This window comes from Pristis pectinata, chromosome 18, assembly GCF_009764475.1.
Source record: "Pristis pectinata isolate sPriPec2 chromosome 18, sPriPec2.1.pri, whole genome shotgun sequence".
NCBI lineage: Eukaryota > Metazoa > Chordata > Chondrichthyes > Rhinopristiformes > Pristidae > Pristis > Pristis pectinata.
In genome coordinates this window covers 31,704,344-31,731,622 of record NC_067422.1, presented here as the reverse complement: position 1 = coordinate 31,731,622, position 27,279 = coordinate 31,704,344, and the positions used below count along the sequence as shown (strand labels likewise).

General features: G+C 41.9%; 1 protein-coding gene across 1 annotated transcript in view; it reads left to right on the top strand.

Moving 5' to 3' along the window:
- Window positions 1-27,279, top strand: part of LOC127579745 (myosin-16) — a 168,167-nt gene that overhangs the window by 74,418 nt on the left and 66,470 nt on the right. Inside the window, exons 5-7 of the mRNA XM_052032626.1 lie at window positions 359-504; window positions 4,226-4,316; window positions 25,868-25,924. Of these exons, the coding sequence (XP_051888586.1) occupies window positions 359-504; window positions 4,226-4,316; window positions 25,868-25,924 (294 nt within the window). The remainder of the gene's footprint in view (window positions 1-358; window positions 505-4,225; window positions 4,317-25,867; window positions 25,925-27,279) is intronic.

Genomic DNA, 27,279 nt, shown 5'->3' with positions numbered 1-27,279 from the left:
CTTAGGGGTGAGCTGCATTATTGAGACAGCCAGTGAAGGACTTGCTCTGGTCCTGGCGTTGCTTCATGTAATATTAGGAGTGCTTGATGCTGACAGAAATGGAAAAGGTATTCCCATTCCACTGCACTGATATTTCCTTTCTTGTTGAGTGCAAATTGTACCACTTCTATTATCATTCTTGCTGCCTTCACTGCCATTCCCCTAAATTGAGGTGAGCATTTGCTGGATTGTGACATATGGATGATGTGTTTCTGTTGTCGCTGTGTGAATGAGTATTCTCTGCTGTAATTTTTCAGAATTAATTTAGCTAATCGTGAGAAATTGAAAATTAATTTTTTAACCTGCATTTCCTCAACAGTTTGAATACAGTTCAGAACAGGTGAAGCAACTGCGGACAGATCTCGAGAGGGGAAAGCAGAAGCTTGAAGGAGACCTGAAGATGACCATTGACAGTCTGAATGAAATGGAGAAACTGAAGGTTGACCTGGAAGAAGTCATTAAGAAGTGAGTTTTGTTTTATTTCTTAATGATAACTTTATATGACTCTTCACTTAATATCTTTGTGATGTTGTGAAGATAGGTTCACAAAGTGCATCGTATAATTGGGCAAAATGTTGTCAAATGGCTCAAACTTGTGAAATATCTTGCTTTCCTTGCCTGCCATTCCTATCCCTCCTTTGTATTCTTACCTTGAAATATAATTGGTAAAACTACTACTTTTATAGGTGTTTCAATCTTGAAACCCCCCACTGAAGGTTGTTCTGCTAGTTAAGTTTCTCAGTTAAAAAGATTAAAGTGTAGGTTGAGGTGATGCTGTTGAAGAAGCCTCAATGAGTTGCTGCAGTTGTTACACCGTGCAGATGGTTGACTGAATTATCGGTCAGGGAGTGAGTAAGTGTCTGGGCCACTGGATTGGGTTCCATGTGAATGCAAATTTATAAAGAGGTTGAAATTATAATGTTCATTTCTCTTAATAGTTAATGGTTATTCACCTATCCTCAACTGACAAATGAAGTCCTGGATTTTAGGACTATCATTCTAATTAAAGTAAATCCTTAAATGTTGCCAAACAGTTGCTATTATTAAATAAATAGGATTACATTTTACTTCTAAAATGTTATTTTCAATTTCTGGAAATTCCCCTTCCTCTGAAAGATCTCTCATTTATGCTGTGTGTAGATAAAGGATGAGTTCATTTCAATCTCCTAGGTTTGCTTTTCGGTGATAAAAGTTGAATGATTTTCCCTTCAGACCTGAGTAATTGCCTGTAACCGAGGGTTAGTGCTGTCTACTGGGTGGTCTGGTTTACATGGGCTTCACTGTATTCCATTTGAAGAAAGTTGTTACATACTTGATAAAAATCAAGGAATGAGCAGAAAAAAATATTCAAAATGGGTTAATGCAAGTTTGGGCAAACACCACACTAAAACCCTAGAGTATTTGCATACATTCACTGATCAGAGAGTTAGTTTTTTGGTGTTGTGGTCTTAAATACATGGAAGACGAGTTAGAAAGTTGAACTTTGGATACACTGAAGCATCTTCATACCTCAGTATATATCTATCTATCTGCAATATATTTTATGTAAGCATAATTTGCAGTTAATTAGTATGACCAGAAAACATTAAAACAGATTGCTTCTTATTGATCAAAGATTTAACTTCCTAATTATGGCAGGAGGGAGGCCAGTCATCCTGTCAGTTCTATGCCAGCTCTCATCAGTGCAGTCTGATAAATCCTATTCCCCCTCTTACTATTTCCCAGTACTTTGTTCTCTCTCACATGCCTATAAACTCCCCATTTTATTCTTTGCCACTTACCTGCACTAAGGTGTAATGTACAGCAGCCAATTAACCTATCAGTACATCTTTGGGCTATGGGAGGAAACTGGATCACCTGGCGGAAACAGTCACAGGAAGAACGTGCAAACTCCACATGGACAGCAGCTGAAGTTGGAATTGAACCTGGGTCCCTGTCACTGTTTAACTTGTGTGTCACTGTGTTTCCCTCAGGAAGGCACTGAGGGTATTCAGACTATTTCAACAGAAGGTGGAGGGGTTGAGATTACAAGGCCGTACTTCGCAGGACATGTGAACTAATTTCTTATATTAACTCATAGAACTTTGCTGTTGAATTATCTCTTTGGACCATTGTTTCAATTGTGCTAGCAAAATGGCCTTGCTCAGCCAAGAGTCTTGTTTCATATAGAAGTTAAAGATCATTAGAGGTTGCATCCAATCAAATAGAGCAGCTTTCAATACTATAGATCCCACCTGTAATAGGGACTGTGAAGGCTGAAAACAGAAAAACTGAAGTAAAACAACTAACAAAAATATAAAAAAAATGTTAGAGTGTGGAATGAAAGAATTACAATTTTTTAATGTTTTATTGTAAAGGTGTATGACTGAAGGTTGGGGAATACCAAGGGATGTTGAGTGAAAGGAGAAAATATTAGGAGTATTGAGAACTGAGCTTGGATAGATGTTCCTGAGAAACAGGAGATGAAAGCAGGGAGCTTGAGTGTGGTGTCTAGCTTGCCATCAGTGATGGGACAAAGGTGGAATATAAACCAAAGAAACAGATGGTATAGGAAGGGGTTGTGAGGCTCGAAGAGGTTGCAGTGTCAAGGAAGGGTGTGGCAATGGAGATTTTTATATGCAAGGACAGAAATTTTAAGTGTGAGAAGGACTAGGAGGCAGTGTAGGTCATGAGCAGAGCTGTGGATAGAGACAGCAATGTTTTAGATTAGCCCAAATTTATAAAGGCTAGAAATCTGGACAGGAGAATATTGGAGTCACTGAACCTGGAGGTGTGGATGTGTCTTTTGATGACAGACTGGCTGGAGCAGTGTAATACTGATAAAGGTAGTTGGCCTTCATGATGGAGAGGACGTGGATTGGAAGCTTGGGCTGTATAAGACTGAGATTCCAAACTTCTGGTTTGGCCGGAGACAGAAATCAGTGGGAAAGGCACAGAGTTTGGGGACTAAAGAACAGACCATGGTTTTCTGATATTTAACTGGAGGAATCTGTCTTCAAATGGCTATGCAATATTGAACTTTAGATTGGAAATGGGGGAATTGAATAAGATTGAGTGTCCTCAGTGTGGGTGTGAAATCGTAACCTCGTGTTAATGATCAAAAAGCAACCTGGAGATGCAAATGTTAAGGAGCTTCTGAGGTACATATGCAGAGCTGAGAAGAGAAGGCCATTTCTAGAGATGCTTTAGTTAAACGGGAAATAAGTGAGAGCAGTCACGCCAGATTATTCCCTGGAGGGACACTGGAGATGGCAGTGTCGCAGACTGCAAAAATATCAGGGAGCATGAGGAGAAACAGCGCCTACCTGGCATGTTCGCTGAAGATGTTGTTAGGACTACAAATACTACAATTAAGAATATGGAATTTCATAGATGTAAAACTGTCAGTTTCTAATAATTAAATGTTGAAAACATGCTAATGACTTGCTTAATCACTCATGTAGTGATTAAATCATTTGCAGTAGAATTTTTTTCAGTTACATGCACTAACTCACAAATTAACAGTTCTGATGAAACATTAACTATTTTGTTCTCCACACATGCTGCCTGATCCATTGACTATTTCCAGCTCTTTCAGTTTTCATAACACCAATTTGTAGTGTACGTGCATTGTGTTCCTTTTCTAAAATTCAGTTCCATTGACTTTGATGTTGCATGTTTAGGACCCATGACCAAGGACAAATTTTGACCCAGCTGAACCTTCAATAACTTTCTCCAAAGCTTCTGATATTCATTAATAATATTCCAATATAATTAATATATATCAGATTATTAATAATCTCTTCATTAGTGTGTTATCATTTGCAGATTGTGAAGTCTAGACAAAAGCCAATTGGTCTAAAGTGTTCTTTCCTCGTGACTCCTGTTACTCTAGGTCATTTGTATGATTTTCAAGCAAGTATTTACTCTCCCTTTTTTGATAAACTTTAACATATCAAATGTCAGATAAATTGATGAATTAGAACATTTTCCACTTAATATTTCCCTGGACTGTCAAGGACACTACTGTAACTGTGGATGCTTTGTAGTTTTGAAACTTTACCACTATTAAAGGTATCTTGGTCCTTCATATCTGAACTCTCAGTTTCACATATAAACTAAGGTATGATTGCCAGATGTTTTCATCTTGTATAAAGATTTAGGAACTTTCCCCTCCATATAAAATGTGTTTTTGTTCCATCCTAAGGAAAGAACTGGAGATAAATACAGTGAACACTAAACTGGAAGATGAACAATCTCTAACGGCCACTCTTCAGAGGAAGATTAAGGAATATCAGGTAAAATGATTTTACCAGTTGGTCTGTGACATTTCCTTTCTCCAGACACAGTATCACTTAGTCTGGAGAATGGTATTAAAGCATTAAGGTGAAGAAATTTGACCAGCACAAAGCAGGTGTGTGCTTAATGGCATGATAACTTTGTGCCCCAGTTTGAAACTAGAGCCAAATTCAGCATCCAAGATCAATAAAATGGCAGCAGTCCAGCGCCAAATCAGCAGCCTGGTTGGTGTCCGCCACCCCAACACTGCACTGATTGGGGCTGGTGATAGGAAGTTGGAGGAAACAATCTCATGCTTCGTTACTTTTTGTTCTCGCTGCATTTGGTTCCAATCTCATGCTTTGTTACCCCATTCTCTCCAGTCTACAGAAATTAGAAGCAGATGTGAGCTGCACCTTTACTTAGTGGTCTCCAGCAATTCCTTCCTGAATTGTTAGACAATTGGCCGCAGGTACATCTACACTAAGTTTGCTCGTTGGTGTTGTCCTTTTTTCGAAATGGCTCAGTAATGACACTGAGAGAACAGAAGAGCTTCTGTGTCACAGAATAACCGTAGCAATATCTCGTTTTACTGCACTCTGAATAGTGTTCCCTTTACATTATGTTCAGTGGCTAATACAATTATATGGAATTAATTGCATTAAGGTCGCCGCTGTTCTAATGTAACTTGTCAAGCAAGCAGAATAATGGGGAACTGGGATGATATTATTCCACTGAGGGTACCTGTAACATCTGAGAGATAAAGTGCTCCATTGTTATCATGCTCACCATGAGTTGAAGGTGTGGTTCTACTGTCCAGAATATGATCACAGAAAACCAGGACTGAGTTCTCTCTCACCACAAATTAATTTCTTGAAAAGAGAACATTACCAGTATTGCTTAGGAATTCAGTAGATATCGTGTTATTGTGATATTATGATATCAATATATCATTGTGATTCAGTGCTTCTAAAATAATAATAAGTCAATGCAAGTATGCATAGCATAAAATTAACAAAGATTACTGTCAATGATATATTTTAGAAAGAGCATGAGAGATATTTAAGATTAATTTCTGTTTGAATGTTCTCGCAGTATTTGGTACCAGTGACTTGTCAGGCAAACTGGGGCAAATTCTTACAGTATCGTTATTCTTCCTGACTGTTTTAAAATTATTTCTCAGTGTCTGAAATTTATGTTTACATATTCTGTTTTCATGTTTTTGTTTATAATAAATGTCTAAAGAGGAAAGCACTTGAAGTGCCAGCCTCAGTATAATAGGATAAAATGGGAAATTTCTATGGAGTGGGCAAGGGTTTTCTAACTAGCTGGTTTAACTTTGACTGGAGCCTTGCTAATTTATTTATTTGTTTGTTTGTTTGTTTATGGGATGTGGATGTCAGTGGCAACACTTATTGTCCTTTTAACAGTCAAGCACATTGGGGAATCTGGGACCACAGATAGGCCAGACAAGCAATAGGTGGCAGAATTCCTTCCCTGAAGAACATTATTGAACCCAATACATTTGTACAGCAATCTAGTGGTTTGATGCTCACCATTACTGATACTAGCTATCTTTTTATTACTGGAGTTTAATTTCCTCAGGTGCCATGAAGGGATTCCAACTCATGTTTGTAGATCAGCATCCCAAGCTGTGGGGGTCTAGTCCAGTAACATAACCACTATGCTCCTGTTCCCCTGTGTGGGGATCCTTCTGAAGTTCTGCTGAAGGCTTGGTGGCTGATCAGGCAAATCCCCAATGCCATTGACTTGAGTTGGATATTAGTCTGTCATGTTGAACTTTGTAGAAGTGTAAAGAACTTTGTTTTTAAAATTATTTTACTATCCAATTCAAATGTCACTGAGTCAGAAACCAAAAAGATTGCTCAAGCAATGTCTTCAATTCTAGCAACAGCTGGCATTCACTTACTCCACATACACACACTCCACTGCCACTTTCCCAATAATGAGTTCAGTTATTTTTCTAGTGCTCATTTTGACTCGTTTTTTTTTGTTCATCTATTTTTGAAAATGGATACCATGTTACTTGTTATTGTCAAAGCAATGGAACATATTTCGTATTTATCAGTTTCCGCACAATAACTGTCAGCACCTAGGCATTCAAACATAAGTCATTTGAGACTGACTGGTATTGAATTCTTTCAGTCCATCCACATTGCCAGTGTGACCAACATCAAAGTCATTGTGTACAGCTGCAAAACCATTTATGAAGAGTTGCTGCTGTCAATCATTTCTGTACTAACTTTTTCAGGTAATAAGTACTGCTATTTGTTGATTACATTTAGTTGGTTCCAAGTTTGTTTTGCCAATTAAATGTCACTCCATTACTGACTCTCATTCCAGTTTCTCAGGTAAAATCTTTTAATGTAATCAGATTTTAATTCTCTTGTGCTCCAATGCTTCTATCCTTGGTGTAGTGTCACAGATTTCCTCTTGCAGACAAAGGATATTATGTTTCATTGAGTTTGAGAATCACTGGGATATTTGCAGCTGTAGCTAATTTATTGTGCATCCATTCCAGCTGTCTTGCTGTTTATCAGCATTAAAACAAGTTATGATACATTAATGTACCATATTGCTAAAAGTAATATTCTGAAGCACATTGACTTTAACAAAATAAGTTTATTTTTCTGCTTGAAATGTTTGTACAGCATGGTCTATTAGTTCCTTGGGAGAATTTCTTTCCTCAAAACGCAAAACACCAAGGACACACTGTTGTAATAATCACATAAAAGGGCAGCATTTTTGATGGACTTTATTGCTAAAATAACTCCATTTGTTTTTATATAGAATTTACCTTCCAACATGTAATTCATTTACATTTGGCAACAAGTGGGCTATAAACAGGTCCTCTGAGGAGACAGATGTTGAACAGAGCTAAAAAATATTTGCCTCGATCCTTTCTTCCCTTAATGTGTCAGAATTCCTGAAACCTCACTCTGGCCTCTATCTTAAGAAAGGGGTGATTCACCAACAGCTGGCAAATCAGTCTTGACTTTGTCAGATTAGTGGTTTCCCCAGTAGTGCTAAGTACATTTTTAAAGGCCTTACTGGAAATGTTCATCTGCACATCTGATTTTTATTCGGTATCTAATGATGTGCTTTTATTCCAGTTAGCCTTTACGACTCTCTATAACCTTACGAAAAGCTGCTTGACTGAAGATTGTTTTATAGTCATGATGAATTATTGCACAGGATATGAACAAGATGGAACAAGGTGGGGGGAAGAAGTGAAATTTTTATGTTATCTGCATTCTGGACTTCTTTTTTTAACACAATGAAAATTTTTAAAAACTGCAGATGCTGGAAAACCGAAACAGCAGACAGGATTGCTCTACAAAGACTCACTGGGTTGAAAAGTCTTCCTCTTGTGGCAAAACAATTCTATTACTTTTCTTTTGTTTTTAATTGAATTTAGGTGTGAACATATGTTCTCTGGATTGCTGTTGCATTAATATAAGCACTGCGCTATCTTACTGGGCTTTAGGCAGTAATAGGTCTGGAAAATGCTTTTAATTTTCGGGGTAAAAATAATCAAATATCTAAACCACCAGCCATCAAACAGCAAAAGATTAAGACTGGAATTTTGAGCATTACTTTTATCCTTCACTATTATTTTTGATGCAAATATATTTCCCTTTAAATAAAACCTCTGAGCAAAATAAAGCATCGTTTGTTGGGTATTGTTTGACAGATTTTAGAGGTTGAAACTGATATAACTGTGTCATTAAATTGTAATCTGTTTCCTGTCCATTAATTGCAGACAATGAAGCCTTTCTTCGTTGCACTGTAAATGGCAGAGGGTTTTGTTCCACAAATAATATTCTGCAAAGGCAGCATGGACTTAAATAATCCTGGGGATTCATCTAACAGGCTGATATTGATGTTGAGATGTGGACCTGATCAAATAGGTATCCCCACAAGGTGCATCTCAGATGTGGTGACTCCACAGTGATTACCAAATGAATAATCAAGAGATGCCAGTTCAGATCCTGCCATTAGAGGTATGGAATTTAAATTCAGTTAAAATAATCTGGAATTGAAAATGAAAGCTAGTCTTGGTAATAATGACCATTAAAGTGCTGAATCTTTCCCCTCCCCTGCCTTCATGACCTGCCCATCTATTTCCCACCTCCTTCCCATGATCTACTGTCCTCTCCTACTGGATTCCTCCACCATCAGCCATTTGCCTCTTCCACCTATCACCTCTCAGCTTCTTACATCAATCCCGTTCTTCCCCCACCCACCCACCAACCTTTCCCCCTCTCGCCTGGATTCACCTATCACCTGCCTCTGTGTGCTCCTCCCCCTCCCCCTCCCCCAACCTTCTCATTCTGACTTCTGTCCTCTTCCTTTCCAGTCCCGATGAACGTCAGCTGAAACATTGACCGTTTATTTCCCTCCATGGATGCTGCCTGACCTGCTGAGTTCTTCCAGCATTTTGCATGTTGTTGTTGTAAAAACCCACCTGGAGGGAATCTGCCACCCTCACTGGGTCCATTCTGCATGTGATTCCAGACCTAATTGGCCCAGCAAGGCACTGAGTCATACTGAAGTTGCCGTGTTGAAGCAGAAGGTGGCAAAAAGCAGGAGAGGGCCAGCCATAATTCAGAGATGGGAAAGCCGCTTTCAATCTGCTTGACCGTGCAAGCGACCAAGGACTGGTGTCTAATTTGGGAGAACCTTCCCATTGGCTAATCAGGGAACATCCTCAGTGGGTTTATAACTCTCAAGATCATACCTTTACAGACAACATGCCAGACTCCTTGTTTACAATCTCTGGATAAGTACCAACAGCACCACCAATCGATCAGATGGGCAGCACAGTGATGCGCAAGTGGGAAGGAATGGCCCTGGTCAGAGAAGTAGGTTTTCAGTTCCAAAAGTAGAGACCATCCTGGGTTGTTTTGTTAGTATAATTTTTTGAATTCATTGGGGAGCATCTTGAACTGGAGGAAAAAAAAGGTCGAGAGAGAAGTTTAGGGAGGCAGTTCTGCAGGAGGAGCCTATGCAGTGGAGAGATGCCTGGCATTGGTGGAGTGATTAAAATCGGGGATGCTTGAGAGGCCAGAGTGCAAGTAGCACAGCTCTCTGAAAGTTGTAAACTGGAGGAGATTGTAGAGATAGGGAGAAGTGGGACCATCAAAGCAAGAATGAGAAAAGTAAACTCAATCTGTCGTTTAACCAGAAGCTCTTTATCACCTCTGCTCAAGTTTATCTATTCCTGCTCTCTTCCAGGGCTGATCCTTTGTAACTCATTGGAACACCATAGGCAGCTTTCTTTCAGATGCTGAGATCCAAAGCTTTGGAATTCTCCTTAAACTGATCCACATCTTCCTCTTTCTTTACAAAGCTCTTTATGACCTCTGCTTAAGATCTTGCACTAATATTCCAATACTTGTATGCAACAGTGTCCTGTGAAGTGCCTTGAGATATTATAAAATGTTAAAGTTACCATGTGAATGGTATTGAGATGGACTAAATCTCAAATAAGTTGATGTGAAAGCCCTTTAAAGGGACAATTAAAAATTCAAAGCACAAACTACTGTACCATTGCGCGCTTAAAATCAGGTCACCTCACAGGCATACAGAGCAACAACTCAGCAGCTCAGTAATTCACAAAATATTCACATCTAGTTTTATGTCAAATTGAACTAAACTGCCTCAGTCTTTCTCAGCTATATTGACGACTGCATTGGTGCCACCTCTTGTACCCGTACAGAACTCGACAGTTTCATAAATTTCGCCACAAATTTTCACCTTGCTCTCCAATTCACTTGGACTATCTCTGACACCTCTCTCTCCTTCCTTAAGCTTTCCATCTCCATCTCAGGAGATTCCTTATCCATCGACATCTTCCATAAACCCACTGACGCTCACAGCTACCTCGATAACAGCTCCTCCCACCCTGACTCTTGCAAGGACGCGATTCCTTTTCCTTAATTTCTCCGCCTCCGCCGCATCTGCTCCCATGATGAGGCTTTCCACTCCAGGACCTCCAAGTTATTTTCTAACCGTGGCTTCCCCCTGACTGGTCGAGAGAGCTCACACCCGTATCTCTGCCATTTCCCGCACCTCTGCTCTTAGCCCCACCCCTCCCGGACCCAACAGGGATGGGGTCCCCCTTGTCCTCACACTTCAGCCTACCAGCCTCCGTATCCAATACATCATTCTCTGCCACTTCCGCCATCTCCAACAGGACCCCACTACCAAGCATATCTTCCCCTCCCCACCACTTTCTGCCTTTCACAGGGACCACTCTTTCTGCCACTCCCTAGTTCACTCCTTTCCCCCTCCCCCCACCCGTCCCGCTCCCATCCCCAGAACTTTCCACTGCCTCCGCCATGGGTGCAACATCTGCCCCTCCATCCAGGGACCAAAACAATCCTTTCAGGTGAGACAGAGATTCACTTGCACCTCCCTCAATATCATCTACTGCATTCGGTGCTCCAAGTGTGGCCTCCTCTACACTGGTGAGACCAAATGCAGACTAGGTGACCATTTTGCAGAACACCTGCGCTCTGTCCTTAACCACGATCTGCATCTCCCCGTTGCCAGTCACTTCAACTCCCCCTCCTGCACTATCACTGATATGTCAGTCCTCTGCATCCTCCACTGCCAGGAGAATTCCAAGTGCAAACTGGAGAAACAGCACCTCATTTTCCATCATGGAACCTTGCAGCCTAACGGCATGAACATAGGATTTTCCGGCTTTAAGTAATTCCCACCCACCCCCCCCCCAACCATGCCTCTTTTCTTCCCTTTCCTAGCCTATCTTTTTTCCACCCCCCTCTTTTTTTCTCCCCTTACCTTTTGACCCATCCCCCGGTGGATCTGCTCTCCCCTCCTCTCCGCACCTGCCTATCACTATCTCTTACCTGCATCTACCTGTCACCACCTTGTGCCCACCCCGCCTCCCCTCTCTTGTCCATCTATCACTGCTCTGCTTTTCCCTCTTATATATTGGACTTCCCCTTTTCCTCTCTTCAGTCCCAAAGAAGGGTCCTGACCCAAAATATTAACCGCCTGCTTTCCTCCACAGATGCTGCCTGGCCTGCTGAGTTCCTCCAGCATCATAGTGTTTTTGAATGAAACTGCAGCAGCCCTGTGCTCTAGAATTGCCTCCCTAAATCTTACTAACTTTCTTTCTACCTTCAAGCTGCTCCCTAATGAATGAAATAGGAACGTAAGTACTAGGAGCAGGAGTTGGCCATTCAGCCACTTGAACCTTCTCCATATTTAATATCTTAGCTGATCTATGTGCACCCACGTTCCTGTCAACCTATAGTAACCTTTCACTCCCTGCTTATCAAGAACTTATCTACCTCTGTCCTAAAAATATTCAAAGACTCTGCTTCTACCACTATTTGAGGAAGAGTTCCAAGGATTCGTAACCCTCTGAGAGAAAAATAAATTGCCTTATCTCTGTCTTAAGTGGGTGACACCTTATTTTTAAACAGAGACTCCCAGTTCTAGATTCACCCACAAGGGACAACATTCTCACCTCATCCACCTTATCTACCTTGTCAAGACCTCTCAGGCCCTTGTATGTTACAATCAAGTTGCATCCCACCCTTCTAAACTCCAGGGGTACAAAAAGTGAAAATCAAAAAAAAATCAGATGCTGGAAATAAAATAAAAACAGTAAATGCTGGAAACACTCAGCAGGTCAGGAAGCATCTCTGGGAAAGGAAACAGCTAACAGATGCTTTGTCACAACTGGGAACAAGACAGAAGTAGCTTGTAAAACTGCAGGGGTACAAGCCTAGCCATTTGAACCTTTCCTCAAAAGACAACCAGCCCATGTTTCAACTTGATGATAGTGATAAATGAGGAAAATATCTACCCAGGAACAACCATAGTCACAGCTCTAAAGCTGCATTGCTTCCTAAAAAGGTGTACTGTCCAGAAAATTTAATGCACCCAAAGTTGCACTGGACAGACCTTGCAGTGAGACCAGTAACGGTTTCTACCTGCTACCGATCAACTGAGTCATGATTCATGGTCTTGAGGACAAAATATGAATGTTGCACATTTTGAGATGTGCCCAAGAGCCTGTGCTGTTACTGTTTTCGGGAGTAGGGAGTCCTGTGGCTGTTGGCCACAAGAGGCCTCTGCTCCAACTGGGGTAGATGGGCATTGTAGTACAGGCATTGAAGCCCTGTGTTGCAGTGGTGGGATGGGGAAGATGCATCGGGGACCTTCACAGTGATTGTTAATGAAGCGACGGATCACACAGAATGAGGTAAGACAGGGTGGAGGTTGTTGGTTGGAAAGTTGGAGTCTTGGCATTGGGAGATCACCATATCAGTGAGGAGATTGGGTGGGGGTGAGACTAGGGTAGTAGGAAGTTGTGCACAAAGGATGAAGAGTAATAAAGGACTTAACTGAGTTCAGTCAGTTAGAGGCCCCAGTCCAGCACTGTACTGGAAAGACCATGGTATCCCGAGGCCCAGTGATGGTCACTTTCAGGATAACATTGTCAAAGTTCCCATTCCAAATTGCAGGAGGAGCATTGCATGGGAAACGATAGTAACTTCCATGTCAGGCATGCAAGGTGTCTTGTGCCCAGATGCGCCTGGGGGAAATTTCCAATGTGACTGTAAACAAGGGGGAAGTGGTCATTATTGTACTTGTCTTCGCAGTGGGTTGGGGGGGGGGCGGGGGGGGGGGGGAGATGAATTTTCAATTATATAGAGCTGAGAAAATAATGATTTAATTTCCACGCATACATTGGTTTCTTGAGCAACGAAAGAAACTGTCATTTTTACAGAGTCTTTCATAAAGCAATGACACTTCAAAGATTCTGAACTCTAGCCACACAAAATGCAAAGTAGGAGCTACAGTGTCCAGGTTCATCTCCACCCATACTCCCTCAGAATCCTGACCTCCCGTGGGAAGATCGGATAGAACTATCACTCTACATAAAATCTATGTCCTATCAAATAATAATGCAGTGTCTGGTGAAATCCTAAACACTGAAACTGTCCAGCTCTTGGAGAAATAAATCTGCAATGTGTAATTTCAGCTCCTTTATGCAGGCTTTTGTTTTAACCACAAACCAACTGCCAGTGAATTAGTCTCCCACAAAGGTAGTATTTCACGGAATGCCACTATCTCTTTCAGCTTTTGATTTTAAGGCTCTGCCTTGACTCCTCTCATTGTTCCTGGCCGTGTGCCCACGTCTGGCTTCTAGGTCCTATTTTGTTGAGAATTTTTCTAAGATTCCGGCAGCCGACCACTCAGTGTCAGAATCCTGCCTCTAAATGTTGCTACGGTGACCTACTAAACAACAGGACACTTTGCTTGCTGGAAAAATTAAGTTTTTGGAGTCTTTGCCTTTTTAGTTTTGAAGCATTTGAGTAGCAAGGCTCAGAAAACCCCACTCCAACTTTTTTTTTGTCAGATTGAATTGTACTGAAATAATACATTTACCAAAAATAGACGTACTTAAGGGTTTATTAACATTAAGGTTGCAGCCTGAGTTTAACTTGGTCATCAACACCCAGACAATGTATCGCCTTTTCAAAAAAAATAAAGATAGCTTGTAAATAAACCAATACAGTATACTTTTTGTGGGGGTGCCCTTCTGTAGACTGGTCGTGTATCAGCAGATCCACCAGTTTTTATTGCCATTGACTTTGTTGTCCATTGACAGCAAAGTTCATAGTTTCAGGAATTTCACCGTGCAGCATCCTTTTTCAGCATAAGGAGTCTGGAAAGTGGAAGTCATTGATGTTATTTCCAGGTTGAGTTGTGTCACTCTGGTTTTTCAACTCGCACTTCCTTTATTCATGCACGTCTGAGGGGATTTCTGCTCAAGATGTGCACCAAGTCACATCATTTTGGAGTATTCCAAGGAAATTATTCTTGGGAATGCCTGTCGTTAGGCACTGCTAGGCAACAATCTTAGCACTGCACCTGAGCAAAGCCACATTTGGTTAAGTTCTGTTACTTATCTGCTCCACTTCAAGCCTTCCAACCTAACCCTGGTACCAACAGCCCAATTGGCCCAACCCCTACTATTTCCTTGATCCCCAACCCCAGTCAGCCTAACCACACCAGATATTCCTGAATTCCCTGATCCACTATTGGCCCACTGCCCTCTAGACACAACTACCCACCCATCTGCAGACAGCACAAGGCTCTGATCTCTGACCAGCATCCACTTCCCAACACCCACTTAGGCCACTTCTCTCCTCGGGCCTTGATCGATCTCCTGAATGCCTGCCAGCCACCATTAGCACACCCCATCCTCCCAGGCCCCAAGCAGAGCACCAACTGTCAGTCCTCTCACACCTTTGATCCCTCTTGGACACAGCCACAGAATGAAATACCAACAACAAAATGCTGGAGGAACCCAGAGGGTCAGGCAGCATCCGTGAAGGGAAACGGACGGTCGATGTTTCGGGTCAAAGCCCTTCATCTGGACTGAGAGAGGGGAGACGGCAGGTATAAAGAGGTGAAGGGAAGGGATGGGGCAAGTGATAGGTGGATCCAGTGGTGACAGGCCGATGGAGGGGAAAAGTGGAACATGGTCGAAGAGCAGCAGAAATCACTGAGGGGGAGGCAATGAGATAAGGTCTCACAGAACTCGCATTGAAGAGAGGAGGAAAACCTCTTCAAAGTGGGCATACCTTGAAGATATTTCACCTAGTAAAATGGAGACACAAGTGACTGCAGATGCTGGAATCTGGACCGAAAAATAAACTGCTGGAGGAACTCTATGGAGGGAAATGGCTGGTCAAATTTTGGGACGAGACCTTTCACCTGGACTGAGAGAGAGAGAGGGGTGATAGCCAGTACAAAAAAATGAAGGAACGGGGTGAAAGAATTTGGAAGAGGGGACTTGGAATATTTTAATTGGATCTCAAAAAGAGAAATAATGTTTGACAAATCTGTTGTAATTTTTTTTTGCAGTTGTAGCCAGCAAAACAGATAAGGGCATACTGGTTTTGTTGTATTTGGACCTTCAGAAATCCTTTCATAGTGTGCATTGCCAGAGCTTATGAAACAGAATTAGAGCGCATGGTACTGGAGATAATGAACTGCTATAGATTGAGGATAAAAAACAAGAATAGGAATAAACCAGTCATTTTCCAGTTGGGAAGCTGTGGCTATTGGCTTGCCACAGGGATTGGTGCTGTGGTCCCAGCTGTCTGCCACAGGGTCAGGTGTAATATATCTAAGTCTGCTGATATAAAGCAAGTGGCAGTGTGGAATGTGAGGAGGAGGCAGAGAGGCTTCAGAAGGACAGAAACAGTAAGTGAATGGAGAAGGATTTTACAGATGGGATGTAATGTGGAAAGACGTGAAGAATAGTGGAGTATTTTTTAAATGGGCTGAGACTGACACCTGGGTGTTAGTGAAAGTTAACATGCAGGTAAGCAGGTAGTTAGGAAGATAAACGGTACTTTGGTTTTATTGTAAGGATATTTTTACAAGAGCAGGAGAAGTCTTGCTCCAATTATATATGGCCCTGCTGAGACTGCATCTCAAATACTGTATACAGATCTGGTCTCCCTAAGCAAGGAAGGATGTATGTATGATAGAAAGAGTGCAGAGAAGCTTCACAGGTTGATTCCCAGCATGGCAGCCTTGTCATAGAAGGAGAAATTAAGCAGACTGCATCCATCCTCTCCAGAATTTAGAAGAATGAACAGTGATCGCATTGAAATTACGAGTTCTTTGAGGGTTTGACAGGTAGATATGAAGTTAATGATTCCCCTGGCTGAGGTGTATAGAACAAGGCATCACAGGCTTGAAATGAGTCGACTGTACAGGACAGAGATGAGAGGAAATTTAGTGGGTGAATTGTTTGAATTCTCTATGAAAGCAGGTACTGGAGGTTTTTTCATTGAGTATAGTCAAGAAGGAGAGCAACTAGACATTAAACAATTGAGGGATACAGGGTTTGTGCAAGGAATCTGTGCTGAGGTAAAAGATCAGCTGCGATTTATTGAATGTTGTCTAGACCTATTTTGTTCCTGTGTTCTTAATCCCATGTGCTCCTTTCAGTTGTCCACCTCCTTATCTTGGAAATTCCCTTAACATCTTGCCCTTTCTACCTTTCCTCTCTTCCTTTATGATGAGCTTTAAAACTGCATATTACTTACCTGTCCTAATGTCTCCTGATACACCATAATCCCTGTTTGATATCGCCCAAAAGATAGGCCTCAGATGCTTTTGCGACTTCACGGTTAGTATGTAAATAAAGATAGTAATATTTTGAGTTACCAGAGTTCCCTACTCATTCGCCTTTATGTTCAGAAAGAAAATTACCTCAGCACTAGAATTCAAAACAGAAGTCAATACAACATTATTTCTTCATCCACTGATAGTGGGGATATGTGACAGGGAATCCATGCAATTTACATTCCACATCAAACAGCTAAATACAGTGTCACTTCTGCATCTCCAGCTGGCAGTCGATGAAACAATTTGCAGTTATTGCCTCTGTGATTTGCGCTGACTTGGTGGGGCAGAACTGATTGCAGACAGCGGCACAGGGCACGGGTGTTCGTGCTTCAGCATTCTAATTAAAGAGAAGGAATGTTGCTGATAGAGGGACCAAAGAGCATTTTGTGTAAAGCAGTCCAGTTACAACGCTGGCTGAGAGAAGTGGAAACAAGAATTTCTGTCTGTGAGAATGATGTTTATCTTTAAAATAAGTTGCTCAGATGTCTGTAAAAGTTGTTTGTATTATGCTGTACATTATGTGCAATAATGGTTATGATTTTTCACTGGTAAGCTGTGTTATGGAAGGCCTTATTCAAGAAGTGCTTTGCTGGAGGGTTTTGAAAAGGGAGCATATCAAATTGGTATTTAAGGACAGCTCGCATAATGGGATGTCTATCGTTTTGTCCTCGGGGCCAGATTGTGCTGGACCCTGCCCACCTGCGCTTGCTTTGAATAGCTGGGTGAGCTGACTGTCTGCATCTGAGAGGAATCCAGAGAGGCAGTTTGGGCTCCTTACTGTGAACACCCACCCTGGGACATTTCTGTCAAAAGCTTTTGAACTGTTCCTAAATATCTGTGTGTGTGTGTGTGTGAGAGAGAGAGAGAGAGACTTTAAAAAAGATTCAAATTGAGTAATTTAAAATACAATGAAAGTGCAATTTATTTTAAACACCTTAAAATGCTAACAACTAAAGGCATTAAAATAGATTAAATAACTCAAACGCATTTTTCCATAGTGTGTGAATGGAGTTACCATTTGCAAGCTGGCTCTCCCTTTGTACTGATGAGGGGCCTGGTGTGGTGTATTCAAATTCCTGCTTCAGCTCAACACTGCTGTGCTGCTGAGCTCAATGGTGAGCATAATGGCAGGGGGAGGTCAATGATACTGGCACCTGATCATAGACTTCTGTCATTGGCTGAAAGTGTACAAAGTCCGACATGAGCAGCACTACAAAGTGCTGCTAGCAGCAGGCATGAGGGGCCAAATGCTCTACACCTGCTTTCTCCTTCTGTACTGCACCAACAATGCAATCCTCTGTGACCTCTTAATGTTGGCAGTTTCTTGGGAATCATTGGCTACCAACTTGAATTTGTCCAGATTGCTTGTGTATCTGTGTTTTTGTGTGCATGCGTAAATGTGGAAATGTATGTGTGTATATACATATCAAAAAGTTAGGTGAAATGCGAAGTCCAAAGAAAATTGTGTAAAATGTGACTGTCCTCAACTCTTTGGGTTGTTCTGTTGCAGTCGCTGCATTTGAATTGCGCAGGTTTAACTTGAATCTACACAAATGCAGCAATGTAACTGTGTGGCTTGAAGTTCCCATTTGAGTTTGGGTGCAGATATGTGAGAGGCTTTGTTGAAAATGCTGCCCCTTATATTTTGAGCTCCGTGTCAAAAACTATGCAGCAGTAATCAAGGTCAATCCACTAGTTATATGTAATTATTTTTTAAATAATTGTAAAACAGTGTGTTTTTACTTTAAGGCTTCTCCTCGCATTCTAGTGTTAGCTGTAGGCTTGTAACTAAGCATTTGTCGAGTATTTCTTTAATTGACAAAATATGTTCAAAAGCAGGTACTAGTGCTGTGCTAAATCTGCAATTTTGATTTCTTGTTTAAAATGCTAAAATGAAGATTTCATTTCTTTCATTGAGCATGGAGCACAGAATTGCTTCACTCTGAATCCTCCACAGATATTTCTGCGTGACAGAATTGTACCTGATGTTACACAGAGTGTGAGACAAGGGATTAAGAGAAATTCCTCTGAAAGATCTATGGACCATGGAATGCTTTGCCGTGAAATGATAGCTGTTTTTAAAGTTAGTGGAACAGTGGTGCAGTGAGAATCACTGGAGCTAAGAGCCAACAGAGCAGCGATGGGCCAAATCACCACCACCTCTGGTGTTAACTGTTGATGATTCATTGTGCAGTAAGTACCTTGTTCTCTGTGTATATTTGAAATTACAGTGGGAAAATTGTCCTTTTGCCTTTTTCGCTCTTTCCAATGACTTCCCCTTCAGATCTTGTAAATGTCAAACCTTGCAGCAGAAGAGGACAGGCAGCAGCATGTGATGCCTGCATCCTGTTGTCAGGTGGAACATTGATCTGCCACACTAGTTTGTCCCAGAGAATTGAAGATGGCACAGACTTGACAGGCTGCTGCCTATTTCTTCTGAAAGTTCATGAAAGAAATGTGACGACATCCATCTCAGATTTTAATTAGTTCAATATTGTAAATTGCTCTGTAGGTGAATTGTGTTCAGTTGGAGTCTGACCAGCGTTCTGTAGAGCTGCAACATCGCCTCGTGGCTCTTGAACTCAAAACCCTGACTAATGAAGGCCAACATTTGCCACTCTCCAATCATCTGGCACTATTCCTGTGTCCAGTGAGGACGCAAAGATTGTCGTCAAAGGCGCAGCAATCTCTTCCCTAGCTTCCCGTAATAACCTTGGATATATCCCATCTGGCCTCGGTGACATCTATCCTAATGTTTTTCAATAGTTCCACTTGGAGTATTGTGTTCAGTTCTGGTCGCCTCATTATAGGAAGGATGTGGAAGTTTTAGAGAGGGTGCAGAGGAGATTTACCAGGATGCTGCCTGGATTGGAGACCATGTCCTATGAGGATAGGTTGAGCGAGCTGGGGCTTTGGAGAGGAGGAGGATGAGAGGGGATTTGATAGAGGTGTACAAGATGATAAGAGGCATAGATCGAGTGGACAATCAGAGACTTTTTCCCAGTGCGATAATGGCTAACACGAGAGGACATAAATTTAAGGTGATTGGAGGAAGGGGATGTCAGGGGTAAGTTTTTTTTTACAGAATGATGGGTGCATGGAGCGCAGATACATAAGGGACATTTAAGAGACTCTTAGATAGACACATGAATGGTGGAAAAATAGGGGGTTATGTAGCAGGGAAGGGTTAGATGGATCTTAGAGCAGGATAAAATGTCGGCACAACATTGTGGGCTGAAGGGCCTGTACTGTGCTGTAGTGCTCGATGTTAGGTGTAATTTTACTAAGCACGGATTAATTATTTATGAAAGGTTTTAATTTTAATTCCACACATTATTCCAATCAATACAGAGAACATGTGAGTTTCCTTCCTTGTTGCACTACAGCTCTTAAATGAGTGTCATATATTTGCATTGCATGAGGTAAAGTATAACTGTACAACATCAGACAGCACTGTATGTGACATCTGATACCAGGGACAATACCAAAATGCTTTATAACTGTCACCACAAACATAAAGGGAAATTATAACGTCTCTGTTTGCACCCTGTAGCGTTCAGGCAGTGGTTTTATTTATTGTGGGTAACTTAGATGGTAGGACTGTTGTGGAAGATCAGCGTGGAATGACATACAATTGCCTGATGAACAGTGAACAAAGCCGGGTCACATCAAATTCCAGTTGGTGTCAATTTCTATTGCTTTAAATTATGATTCAATGGTTTATTCAAGAATGAAAGTTCAGGTATGCAGTCCTTTACTTTCAGATCCCGTGCCTTATCATTTCATTTATTGTAGAACAGAGGGACCTAGGAGTACAAGTCCATGGTTCCCTGAAAGTAGCGTCGCAGGTAAACAGGATGGTGAAGAAGGCTTTTGGCACACTGGCCTTCATCAGTCTGGGCACTGAGTAGAGAAGTTGGGAAATTAAGTTCCAGTTGTACGAGAGGTTGGTGAGGCTGCATTTGGAATATTGCGTTCAGTTTTGCTCACCTTGCTATAGGAAAGATGCCATTAAGCCGGAAACAGTGCAGAGGAGATTTACGAGGATGTTGCTGGGACTCGAGGGACTGAGTTATGGAGAGAGGTTGAGTAGGTTGGGACTTTTTTCATTGGAGTGTAGGAGAATGAGAGGTGATCTTTTAGGGGTGTATAAAATTATGAGGGGCATAGATAAGGTGAATGTGCACATTTTCCTAGGGTTGAGGAATCAAGAACTAGTGGACATAGGTTTAAGATGAGAGGGGAGGGATTTAATAGGAACCTGAGGGGCAACCTTTTCACACAGAGAATGGTCCGTGTACGGAATGAACTGGTAGAGGAAGTGGTTGAGGCAGGTACATGGATCGGAAAGGTTTTTGGGCCAAACATGGGCCAATGGAACTTCCTTAGATGGAAATCTTGGTTGCCTTGGACTAGATGGGCCAAAGGGCCTGTTTCTGTGTTGTACGACTCTATGAGCATACTGTTTAGAAATTAGGATTCCAAAATGTTCTGGGGTGATCCAGTAGGTAAAGTTGTCTGCCCATTACTGCTCAGCCATTCAGAACAAGAGGGTCCAAACAGGATTTCCAACCTCCGGTAATTAATTCCCTTTGATCCTGGCTGCAGGTGTTGGGAAGGATGGAGAATGGAGGTATGTGTGGTTGTTTTTGACCCAAGCTAAGGGAGAGAACTTCAGGAGTTAGAAATTGTTCTGTACTGGAAGTAGTGTGTGTTAAACCAGCAATATCTGGTCGGCCAATGCACGTTTTGTGTGAGTGCCCAGGCATCCTCTGATCTGCTCAGTATTGTACTGCAAGTGAGGCTCAAGGCATTGAGGTTGGTAAGATCAGTCTTGCACCCTTTGTGTGGGTGGCGACCTCTCATCCACCTGCCCCACCCTAAGGAGCCAACAGAAGAATTCCAGTCGGTGTTGGATGGCTGGTGGGGATGTGGCATGGTGTTGAGAGGGGGCCAAGGAGGCAAGAGGGATGGGGTTGCAGTAGGTGTGTCCAGGCATCAGTCTCAGAAAGGCAAGGGCCTCCAGGGCTGTCAGGATAATGAAGGGATGGTTGTGAACAGTTTGGGGGAAGGGGGATGGGGATTTTGATCGACTTCTACAGAGCAGTTGGGTTTGCAATAATCAGGTGCAGGGGACTTGAAAGGCGCACAGTGAGGGGTCCGGGTGGAAGCAAGGGCCACGTTTAACATACAGGGGAGGTACACTTTGGTAAATAGAGAGCCAAGCAGGTCCACTCTTCGGAGACACAAAAGACTGCAGATGCTGGAATCTAGAGCAACAAACAATCTGCTGGAAGAACTCAGCGGGTCGAACAGCATCTGTGGGAGAAAAGGAATTATCGATGTTTCAGATCAAAACCCTGCATCAGGACTGAGAGTGGAGAGGCGAGGTGGCCAGTATAAGGAGGAAGAAGGAATGGCGAGAAAAGATTCCAAGGCTATTGGTGGACTGAGGAGGAGTGTAAGATGTGAGGCTGCAGATGCTGGAATCTGGAGGTTCACTCTTAGTCTGGCTGAAGCAGGACTCTCGCATGTTGTGGAAACCAGCTTCTATGTGAATGCTTGTACTATCTACAGGCCACGCGTGTACAAAAGAAATATAGGTGAGTGCCGTCCAGCTATGAGTTGGAGGTCACTGCACATTGGTATTCGGTATGTACAAGGTGCCTGGGGAAAAAAAAAGTTGCTGACCCTCTATAATCCACAAAGCAAGTAGGCTTTTCATTAAATTCTGTAACATACTGCATAAAAATGTTTCATCATTGTGATAGAACCTCTAAGCTTGTTCTTTTCCTGCTACTTTAGTCTGACAGTCCCTACTGACTGATGTAATTGTGTGCAGGTTCAAGTTCATTGTTGTCATAGGCATATGGTATAAATGCCGTGAAAATTAGCATTTTGCATCAGCAGCACAGTACATTACAAGGCATGGACAAACATAGTTAACATAAGCTTAAATTAACATAAATTATACATAACTTTCACGTGTGCAAAATAAACAACAACCACTGATGCAAGAAACAACAAAATAGACGACATTAGTGATTGAGTTGAGCCCTGCTGTGCAGCCTCTACAATTAAGCCGTCTTCTAGGCTGATCCGTGAATTGCACCAGGTTTCATTCAAAATGGCTTGGCCTCAGTACAATTGATCATAAATTCACCGTAGCCACAGCACAACAGAATGCCGTATCCGATCCCCAGGGCAGTGACACAGCAATAAGAGAAGAATTTTTGGTCACAATCAGCCAATCAGAACCCCAGAGCTTAAAAATCAAGCGTAGGCCCCAGCGACAATTGCTGTCAGTGGGGTGCAGTACTGGCCAGCTGTTAGGTGGTCTGTTGGAAGCACCAGAAGGGACCTCAGCTTGCACCCAAACACTGGCAAGATGGGATAAAAGTGATTTTAAAAAAAACTTTGAAGCAACTCAACATCTTTGGAATGGCCGAGCTAAATGCTTGCAGTACATCAAATATCACATTTCTCAATTTATGTTATCAGCTTTGGTTAATGTGGTTCATGAATGCTTCTGTGATTGAAAGGAATTTGATTTGTTTGGAAAAGAGCAAAGTCTTCGTAAGCTTGCACAGTTTGAAAGCTTCCTTTTAAAAAAAAATATTGAGGGTGGTGGAGGTAATAAACTTCCTCAGCATTTAAGGACGGGATTTGCAATTCTGGACCAGCTAAAAGACAGAACCTGCAAACCCAACCACATTCGTTGGATCCAGATCAGGTTGGGTATGAAAAAAGATTACAAGTGCTCTGGCTCAGGTAAGATTTGAGGCTCTATAGATCACTACTTTTGAGGATCTGCAAAGGTAAAGGCAAAAATATAATGCATTTCCAGTCATTCCAGTTATAAATATAATCATCTGTTAAACCAAGAAGCCGAGCCACATGTGCCCCAGTGAGGCTGACATCACCTAACAACTGGCTGCTGTCGTCAGGTTTTGATTTCCGTTTACCAAGCAGACCTTTATATTGAGGTACCAGTTAGGATAATTTCATTCATCTTCCTGCTGTGTCCATATACGTACGTGGCTTCTGTGAATGTTGTTCTGATGCCTTTGGAGCCAACTGTTGAAACATTGAAATGGAGCAATTCCTTCAAGCTGCATGGAGCATGAGTGACTTGTCTTACTGCATTAACCAACAAGACGGGCAGAAACCTTTCTGAAACCTACTGAAAGATAAAACTGCTGGTATAAATTATTAGTGCTAAGTTGAAGCGCTCATGATTTAAGAACATAATAAACAGGAGTAGACCATCTGGCCCGTTGAGCCTGCTCCATTGTTCAATAAGATCATGGCTGATCTGGCCATGGACTCAGCTCCATCTACCTGTCTTTTCCTCATAGCCCTCAATTCCCCTCCTATGCAAAGATTGCATTATATGAGAGATATTTTTAAAGAAATTTCTGCATCATGAATGCAGCTCATGAGCTAAGGATCTGGTGAAGAATATCTCATAGTGTAAGCAAACTGGTGTTCCTTATTCACATGCTATTGAAGATGGTTGAAAATGGGCTCAGATGCATTTAAGGGGACACCAGAGATTCTGCGGATGCTGGAATCTGGAGCACCACACACAAAATGCTGGAGAAACTCAGCAGGTCAGGCAGCATCTGTGGAAGGAAATAAACGGTCGACGTTTCGGGTCGAGACCCTTCATCAGGACTGGAAAGGAAGAGGGCAGAGGCCGGAATAAGAAGGTCAGGGGAGGACGCAATCTGGCAGGTGACAGGTTGAGTCCAGGTGAGGGGGGGAAGGCAGGTGGGTAGGGGAGGGGAGATGAAAGAGAGTGATGTAAGAAGCTGAGAGGTGATAGGTAGAAGAGGCAAATGGCTGAAGAAGGAGGAATTCGGTAGGAGAGAGCAGTAGACCATGGAATAAAGGGAAGGAGGGGAATGGATGGGCAGGTCATGAGGGCAGGGGGAGGGGAAAGGGAAGGGGTGAGGGGCCACAGGAATGAGGGAAAACAAAGGGGAAAATGAGGAAAATTTAAGGGGAAACTGGATAAGTACTTAAACTGGCATTGATTCAATGAACCAAAGAGAGGTTTCCTGTGCTATAAAGTTCTATCATTCTACACATAATGAAGGAAGGAATAGAAGAACATAGTAATTTTTTTTACCAGAGGCAGATACTGGTATAAACCTGATGATCTATTGAACTGTTTTTGAGCAAAAAAATCCATGTCAATGATTCTAATATGGAATAAAGCGTGCCTGAATTTACTTATGGAAATGAAGGGTGCTGAGTTTCTGATCCTACTACATGTGAGTGCAGGGGTCAGCATATATTATGGAGCCTGTCAAACCTGTCAATATTACCTCACGCACTGAAATATAAAAGTGTCAGAGATCTGCTTGTAGAAATTGTATAAATCTTTACCTATCGTGGAAATATTTCCTCACAACAAACTAGTTTTAAGGTAATGCATTGTCTTCACTTCTGATGAAATTTAGCTTCTATGGACTGTGAGAAATCCTTAAGGGTTTATATTATGTTAACTTTACAATCTTCATAATTGCTCACTTTCTTGCAGCTGTGATTGTTTTATTCGTTTACTGAGCCTTGCTTTCAAAAATATATCCAATGGTAATCTTGGTGATTTGTATATTTTCCTATCCTTGTTTTTGGAAAATCTATCTGTCACTTATGGGTAATGCAACCTGTCAGTCTTTTGTTTCATTGTTAATGATTTTCTAGAGGGTTTTGTGGACCTTGCACTGCTGTACCTTTGTGGTTTACTCCTCCTAATTTGCATTCATATTTCAGAAGCTGAGTTGTCTACATCCCCTCTATTATCCTGCTGCCTGTGACTCAACAATTTAGCAGAAAGTGCCAATGTAGTTCTTCTTCTGCTCTTAGTATGGAGTTTACATTACTATTGCAATGTAATTTTAAATGTCCTCTTTGTGTAGACAGGACCCTCTGATCTGCTTGGATCACCTTATCAATTTTTTCCACTCTATCTCTTGCAGCACCCAAAGTAAAACAGCAGTTGAGTTTTTTGCAGCACCTAGACAGCCATAAAAACTAGTCCAAATGTACAGGGTAATCTCTGTGACAGAACAGACAGCAACTTCTTTACTTAAGGAGGGATCTGTGATGTATGAATATGCTGACATTGCCATGCTGATGTGGGCCATTTGCCTTTGCAAGAAGCAACTGCTGTGGCTGGTTGTTTCCTTTGGAACCATCATGGATATTTATGGTCTTTTAGAGGCAAGGGAAGAATGGGCCAAAATTCACAGCAAAAAAATTGGAAAGTTTCTCTCATTCTTCCTCCATCCCCAATTTCAACATGATTGCACTAATGATTTTTTTCTCTGTTCTTATTTTACAGGCCCGAGTTGAGGAACTGGAAGAGGAGCTGGATGCAGAGCGAGCTATGAGAGCCAAGGTATGTGTTACCAGGAACTGAATGAGTATTTATTTTTTTTTGTAACTGCAAGAAATAAAAATAAATGATATATAAATAGACAGAGTAAAAGTAGATGTTCATGCCCAACAAAATAAACCACCATCAACAACTTGCATGGAGCAAAAGGACATATGTTTTTCTTGTTGTTTTAACACTGTGTAATGTCCTAAGGCATTTCACACCAGTGTTACCAACTTGCTGCAAGCTACATATTAAAGTTGATAACCAAAAGCTTGGTCAGAGGTTGGTTTTAAGAATTGTTTTAGAGGAAGTGGAGGTCCAGTTACAATGTTTTTAGAAGGAAAGAGTAAACAATAATTCTTTGTGCCACATTAGATGAGACTTCTCTAATGGTTCACTGACTAATTGAACTAATTACTAGTTACTTGCAAGATAAGAGGCTTGTCATTTAAATCCATGATGTGTAGAAATGTCTTCTCATGGAGGGTGGTGAATCTCTGGAATTCTCTACCCTCAGAGAGTTGTGGAGGCTCGCTTGTATTTAAAGTGGAGATAGTTAACTTCTGAAAGATTGGGGAATCGAGGGCTTTGGTTATCTGACACTGAGGAGAAGTTGAGGCCTGGGATAGATCAACCATGGTCATATTGAATGATGGGGCAGGGTTGTGGGGCTGCATGGCCTACTCCTGCTCCAGTCTTCTTGTGTTCTTGTGCAATAGTACAGTACTGGGTCTGACAGACCAAAGTCCCAGGTCCATGGTTGACCCTGTTCTAATGAGTGCTTCTGATGAGGTGATGCTAAAGGCATTACACTGGACCATAGAGCAGTTCAGAACTGAAATCTTCCTGTTCTTCATGAAGGAGAAAAGTAGGGACAAGATACGGGCTATTCCACTCCTTAAATCTGCTCAACCATTCATTTAGATCAAGCTTAACATTCAGACTTTGCTTTTCACAATCATAAACTCTTACCAGTGACCCTCCAGGCTCATGTATAATAAACAATGCCGAATTATGTATAAGGACTGTTGCATCTCGTACTGTACAATGGAACCCAGATTAATCTTGAGCTTTATAATTCATAATAATTGCAGGACTCCAATAGTGCTGTGTTCCTTATTAATACACTGAAGCATCAGCCTACATCATGTGCAGGAGGGAGAGAAAGAAGATGCACTTATAGAGCACCATCGTGACCTCAGCATGTCCCTAAAGTATTCAGAATCAATGACGTACTTTCGAAGTGCAGTCACAAACACAGACAATCCAGTGCACCCAAGTGATTATGCTGGTTGGTATTGCAGAGGGGCTGTTCTGGTGTGGCACCCCTCCCCTCCCCTCCCCTTTACAAATTTCAGTCACACCCCTGGCCA